General features: G+C 53.3%; 2 protein-coding genes across 6 annotated transcripts in view; one reads left to right on the top strand and one right to left on the bottom strand.

Moving 5' to 3' along the window:
* LOC105543725 (pentatricopeptide repeat-containing protein 1, mitochondrial) overlaps window positions 1–6,910 on the bottom strand; it is a 53,691-nt gene that overhangs the window by 13,722 nt on the left and 33,059 nt on the right. Inside the window, 1 exon segment of the mRNA XM_011985799.1 lies at window positions 132–610. Within this exon segment, the coding sequence (XP_011841189.1) occupies window positions 132–610 (479 nt within the window).
* The window catches only part of CPSF4 (cleavage and polyadenylation specific factor 4, 30kDa), a 26,079-nt gene continuing 23,150 nt past the window's right edge, over window positions 3,982–6,910 (top strand). For all 5 annotated transcript variants that reach the window (XM_011985795.1, XM_011985797.1, XM_011985796.1 and 2 more), the window contains exon 1: window positions 3,982–4,221. In XM_011985795.1, the coding sequence (XP_011841185.1) occupies window positions 4,119–4,221 (103 nt within the window). In that variant the 5' untranslated portion in view covers window positions 3,982–4,118. The remainder of the gene's footprint in view (window positions 4,222–6,910) is intronic.

Below are 6,910 nucleotides of genomic sequence, written 5' to 3'. Positions count from 1 at the left end.
ACAGCCATAAGGCTGGTAGTTCATAGGGTAGGCCCAAAACTTAGAGGCTGGGAAGGTCAGGTGACCCCTTGCAAAACACTGAGCCGCCAGGGGTAAGAAGCCAGGAGCCGCAGAACCAAAGCGCCCCTCACCTTCCCTTCCTTGATCAGGCGTTTGCACTGCAAGAAGTACCAGTACGGGGTGTTTCTCCGGCCTTGCCATAATTTGGGCTCCGGTTCCTCTGGCTCCTCTCTCTGTTCCCTGAACCGCAGGTTATGGAACTGGGCTGTGGATTTGTGGAATAGTCTCCGGGAGGAGTATTTGTCAGAGAGGGTCCCAAAACTCTCCTCCTCCTCCTCGTCTTCTTCCTGCATGGCCGTGGAGTTGGAGTGGCTCGGGTCAGAGCCCAGGCTGCCCGTGTTCTCCGGGTGTTCCTGGCCGAGGGGCAGCTGAGAGGAGGAGCTGCTGAAGGCCACCCACACTGGCCGCATCAGCCCCTCCCTGCCTCCCGCCCACCTGGCGCTACAGGGATCCAGGTGTTGCAGGACGAACAGTCCCATGGGGCGGGCCCTGGAGAACAGTCTAGTGAGTCTCATGAGGTTCATTTCTGGCTTTCCGGTCCCTCCAGGGCCTGGAATATATCAGGAAAAGTAAGAGAGTCAACTCAGTTCCTAGTCACAAAAGGCAGAAAGAAAGAAGTGCTTAGAAGTATGGGCCCAGGCTGGGCGCGATGGCTCATGCGTGTAATCCCAGGACTTGGGGAGGTCGAGGCCAGCATATCACTTGAGGTCAGGAGTTTGAGACCAGCCTGGCCAACATGGTGAAACCCTGTCACTATGAAAAATACAAAAATTAGCCAGGCATGGTGGTTTTTACAGCCAGGTGCGCCTGTAATCCCAGCTACTCAGGAGACTGAGTCAGGAGAATCACTGGAACCCGGGAGATGGAGCTTGCAGTGAGCTGAGATTGCGCCACCATACTCCAGCCGGGTGACAAAGTGAGACTCTGTCTCAAAAAAACCAAACCAAACCAAACAAACAAACAAACAAAAAAAAAGAACAGGCCAGGAACGGTGGCTCATGCCTGTACTCCCAGCACTTTGGGAGGCCAAGGTGGGCAGATCAGTTCAAGACCAGCCTGGTGAAACTCCACCTGTACTAAAAATAGAAAAAAAATGAGCTGGATGTGGTGCTACATGTCTAATCCCAGCTACTCAGGAGTCTGAGGTAGGAGACTCACTTGAACCCAGGAGACCGAGCTTGCAGTGAGCTGAGATCACGCCACTGCGCTCCAGCCTGAGTGACACAGTGAGACTCTGTATCAGAAAAATAATAATAATAATAAATAAAATAAGAAGTATGGGCCCAAAGGTTAGAAAGCCTAGGTTCAGGTCAGACATAGCTCACTGCAGCCTCACCCTCCTGTGCTCAAGCGATCCTCCCATTTCAGTCTCCTGAGTAGCTGGAACGACAGGTGCGTGCCACCATGCCTAATTTCATTTTATGGTCGAGACGGGGTCTTGCTATGTGCCCAGGCTGGTCTCGAACTCCTGGACTCAAGCAATCCTCTCACCTTGACCTCCCAAAGCACTGGCATTATAGGAATGAGCCACCATGCCCAGCCTAAAATATTTTGAAGTCTGGTTATATTAGAAGGTTGCCATTGGAAAAGTCTCACAAGTGATGGCAGATTGAACAGATTAAAAACTAGGCCCAGCAGGCCAGGAGCGGTGGCTCACGCCTGTAATCCAGGAACTTTGGGAGGCAAAGGTGGGTGGATCACCTGAGGTCAGGAGTTCGAGACCAGCCTGACGTGGTGAACCCCATCTCTACTAAAAATACAAAAATTAGCTGGGCATGACAGCATGTCCCTGTAATCCCAGTTACTCGGGAGGCTGAGGCAGGAGAATCACTTGAACATGGGAGGCAGAGGTTGCAGTGAGCCAAGATAGCGCCATTGCACTCCAGCCTGAGCAACACAGCAAGACTCTGTCTCAAAAAAACCAACAATGACAACAAACAAAAAACTAGGCCCAGCAAGGGGAGAGACTTGCTGGGGTCCTGCAGCAGTGCAGTGGGTGAGACTGGCCAGTTTGGGCTGGGCTGGCTTAGAACTCAGGTCCATGTAACGTATGGACAGACTCTCCTGACTAGCACCTTTGTGAAACTAGTGCAGGGGGCCTTTATCATTCTGCATCTGGCAAGCCCTGCCACTCCTTCTTACAAGCATGGTGTTTATGTAATTTTCTTTTTATGGGAATGGGGTCTTCATGTTGCCCAGGCTGGAGTGCGATGGCACAGTGGCAAACGCACAATCACTGCAACCTCCAACTTCTGGGCTCAAGTGATCCTCCTACCTCAGCCTCCCAATTAACTAGCATTACTGGTGCACACCACCATACCCAGTTAATTTTTTGTAGAGATGTAGTCTCCCTATGTTGCCAGGCTGGTCTAGTACTCCTGGCCTCAAGCAATCCTCCAGCCTTGGTCTCCCAAAGTGTTGGGATTGCAGGCGTAAGCCTCCATGCCCTGCCTTATGTGCATTAATTACAATACACAGAATTACAAAACAAAAAGCAATGATATTGAAATGGCATCAAAATGCTTTAAAAACAAATTTCTGCTATACTAGCATAGATGCTTATTTTCAATGCATTAAATAACAAGACCCTACAATAATTTCAAAGCAGTAATGAATGTAAGTGACAGCTTAAGATACCACCTTGTAGTTGCTGCACAAACTGTTTTTTTTTTTGAGTCTCACTCTGTCGCCAGGCTGGAGTGGGGTGGTGCCATCTCGGCTCAATGCAACCTCTGCCTCCCGGGTTCAAGCGATGCTCATGCCTCAGCCTCCCAAGTAGCTGGGATTACAGGCACGCACCACCACTCCCGACTAATTTTTATATTTTTAGTAGAGACGGGGTTTTGCCATGCTGTCCAGCCTGGTCTTGAACTCCTGACCTCAAGTGATCCTCCTGCCTCGGCCTCCTAAAGTGCTGGAGTGACAGGTGTGAGCCATCACGCCTGGCCCTGCACAAACTCTTATCTGGAACTATCATTTACACTCACCCCAACTTGAAATTATGACACAGTTTCAGGCACTGCTAAGGCTGCTCCAGCAATTGGGAAAGGAAATGCTAAATTTCACAGAGAAAATAGGGGTGTCATTTTGTTCCTATACAATTTCATTACCCCACCCTGGTTAGAAAACCCTTAATTAGACCATACAGTGGCTCATGCCTGTAATCCCAGCACTTTGGGAGGCCCAGGCGAGTCGATCGCTTGGGGCTTGGGGCTAGGAGTTCAAGACCAGCCTGGGCAACATAGCAAGGCCCCCATCTCCACAAAAATTAAAAATAAAAATTTAAAAATTAGCCAAGCGTGGTGGTGCAGCTACTCAAGAGGCTGAGGTGGGAGGATCGCTTGAGCCTGAGAAGTTGAAGCTGCAGTGAGCTATGATCGTACCGCTGTACTCCAGCCTGGGCCACCTAGCGAGAAAAGAAAAAACCCTGAATTAGAGACACGCTGCGGCCGTCCTTCTTCGGAGAGACCCGCCCCTCCTCAGACGCCTACCCGGACCCTCAGGCCAACGCCGACCCCTCTCCACACAGACTTTTGCAGCCTCAGTTTCCCTCCTCGGACGCCCCTGGCTCCAATCCTGGTTCGGGCACTTCCTTCCCCTCTGGCGTGTCTCTGCCCGGATCCCGGGGTTCCTGCGAGGATCACACAAGAACTCACTTGAAGTGTCCGGCGCAGTGCACTCCGACGGGGCTCTCTACCCGGTCCCCGCGACGGACCCGGCTCTCCCACGGGTCACCCTCTCCCCTGACGCGCAAGCGCAGCCCGCGTCGCCGACACACGCGGCTGGTTTCAGCTTTCCGGCGAGACTAGGCCGGCGTTCGGCTGGCGGCTAGCCGGGACTAGCGGAGCGGCGGGACTCCGCGCTCGATTGGCAGTGCCTGGACAGGCGCAACAACCGGCGCGGGCTCTGGGCGCTCCCGGCATCCCTCGGGCGGCGGCGGCGGCGGCGGCTGCGAGGCGCAGGAGGAGCGTGTGCGGCGGGCCCGGCGGCGGGTAGAGAGGCGAGAGGGCTGCAGGAGACCGAGGGGGAGCCGGGCCGGTGGGGCCGCCGCCGCCGCCATGCAGGAAATAATCGCCAGCGTGGACCACATCAAGTTTGACTTGGAGATCGCAGTGGAGCAGCAGCTCGGGGCGCAGCCGCTGCCCTTCCCCGGCATGGACAGTGAGCGCGGGGCCCTGGCGGGAGGGCGAGAGCGACTCGAACTCGGGACCCGCTCCTCTGTGTTCCCGGGACTCCTTCGCCTCGGTCCTGAGACCTCCCCCGGCTTCCTCTGGATCCTGGGACCCCTCCCCTTCGGTCGCGGCACTCCTCCCTCTATGTCTTGAGAGTCCCTCCCACCTCCTCCGGGTCCTGGGACCCTCCCCTTTAGTTCCCGAACTCCCTCATCTGTGATCCGGGACTCTTCTCACTCCATCCTGAGACCTCCTCTTCTGGATCCCGGTACGCTCCCCCTTGGTTCCAGGACTGCTGACTCCCAGGCCCCCATTTCCACCGTCTGGGGACCCCTTTTCCCCTCACTCGAACTCAGGAGTTCACTGCCTCGGATCTTTGGCCCCCTGCGGCTGTTTAAAGGTAATCTGTAGGCGGGTAGGACCTTGTCCGTTCGCTTAATTCTTGAATAAGGGTGGGTTATCCTGGATTGGAACTCTCCCTCAACACTCTCCCAGCTACAGGAGAGTACTAGGATATCGCACCCCCTACCTCCCAACCCCGCTACATTGAGCGTCTCTTCTTTTTGCTTTCATCAAAACTAGGCTGTTGGAGGAGGCGTGCTGAGGGAAGGACCACCTCTCTGTAGGAGACCCCAGCTAGACTCTTAAACTTCCTTCTAGGACTCTCTCTCCTGGGAGCTCATCCTTAGTTTTTGGCCTGTCCCTACTTTTTTCTGGACCCCAACTCTGAGTTGTTCATCACACCCAGCAGCTGGTGTGGTCCCTTAGCCTGAACTCCCTTCACTCCTCCCTTTCACATGGTGGTTCCTGGCTCCCCATATCTTGTACTTTAAAAGAAACCGGTAGTTTTCTTTGTGTCTTCTTTCCTATCCGGACACACTTGAAATCTAATGCTATAGCCTTAAAGTTCGCGGGCTTGTGGAAGTCACTGAGTTCAATCCACAGATGGGGAAACTGAGACCCAAGCAGGGGAAGGGACTTGCTGACGACCACTCAGTGCATAGCAGAGCCAGGCAAGTTCTCCAGTGTTGTGTACTGTCGTCCCGCACTACCAGCGGGGTCTCCCACGTCTCCCAGCAGCCTCTCTCCCCTCAGGCGGCCACACCTTCTCATGCACATGTGACCTCTGAGTCTGTCCCTTTCTGTGGTTTTTTTGTTGTTGTTTGTTTGCTTTTGAGACAGGGGCTCCTCTTTTGCCCAGGCTGGGTGCAGTGGCGCAATCATGGCTCAATGCAGCCTCGACTTCCCAGGCTCTGACAATCCTCCCACCTCAGTTTCCCAAGTAGTTGGGACCACAGGTGTGCACCAACACGCCTGGCAAATTTTGTGTGTATGTGTTTCTTGGTAGAGACACTGTTTCACCATGTTTCCCAGGGTTGGTCTTGAACTCCTGGGCTCAAGCAATCCTTTCACCTCAGCCTTCAGAAGTACTGGGATTACAGGCATGAGCCACCACACCTGGCCTATATATATATATATATGTGTGTGTGTGTGTGTGTATATATATATATAATTTTTTTTCTTTTTTGCTGCCTGTCCCACAACTTTACATGGTGATACTTCTGTACAAGATAGTTTCGTTGGAAGTTAAGTCATCAAGAAAAACAAGATAGTGCTTATAAAGAGACATCATCAGACCACCCTATTTGACACACGCACAAACACCATCGCCGCTGTACACCCCCTAAAAAGCAGCTGCTGAAATTCACACACACACCCCCCCTCTTACCTACCCCTCGAGTCCTGTGATAACTTCATCCCTGCACATGTGGCCTTTTCCTGTCTCTTTCTTTTTGAGATGGAGTTTCGCTGTTGTTGCCCAGGCTGGAGTGCAATGGCGCGATCTCGGCTTACCGCAACCTCTACCTCCCGGGTTCAAGCAATTCTCCTGCCTCGGCCTCCTGAGTAGCTGGGATTATAGCCTCCCGCCACCATGCCCAACTAATTTTTGTATTTTCAGTAGAGATGAGGTTTCACCATGTTGGCCAGGCTGGTCTTGAACTCCTGACCTCAAATGATCCGCCTGCCTTGGCCTCCCAAAGTGCTGGGATTACGGGCGTGAGCCACTGCGCCCAGTCGGCCTTTTCCTGTCTTGATGGCACTGGCTTGAGACCATGGAACCACCCATGCAGGGCAGATCTTTCCCTTCCACCCTTCTGCCACCTGACAGATCCACAAGCCTGTGAGGGGAGGTACAGTGGTGAGGGGCCCACATACCTGTTCTTGAGGCCAGGGACACGCCTGGCCCTGGGTGCTGCCCCAGCCAGGGCTTCAGAGTCGGTAGGCACCCTCCACACTCACTGCTTGTCCATATCCTGTTCAGTTAAAGCCCAGTGAGGCCACAGCCCTTCCTCACCCATCCCTCCTCTTCATGCCCATCTGAGGTTTGGGAATAACTGTCACTTTGCCCATAAGGCATACTCATCCCATCCACATGAGGCTCAGTTCCCAGAACTGTGGATTTCTGAGCAGAAACAACTCTAACCTCTGAAGTGAAAGACCAGACCAGAGATACTTTCAGAATTTTTTTTTTTTTTTTCTTTTTTTGAGACAGTCTTGCTCTTGTTGCCCAGGCTGGAGCACAGTGATGCAATCTTGGCTCACTGCAACCTCTGCCTCTGGGTTCAAGCGATTCTCCTGCCTCAGCCTCCCGAGTAGCTGGGATTACAGGCATGTGC

Source organism: Mandrillus leucophaeus, unplaced genomic scaffold (assembly GCF_000951045.1).
Source record: "Mandrillus leucophaeus isolate KB7577 unplaced genomic scaffold, Mleu.le_1.0 Scaffold29, whole genome shotgun sequence".
Classification (NCBI taxonomy): Eukaryota; Metazoa; Chordata; class Mammalia; order Primates; family Cercopithecidae; genus Mandrillus; species Mandrillus leucophaeus.
Note: the sequence above shows the minus strand (reverse complement) of the source record. Positions and strands in the feature narration are given on the sequence as shown.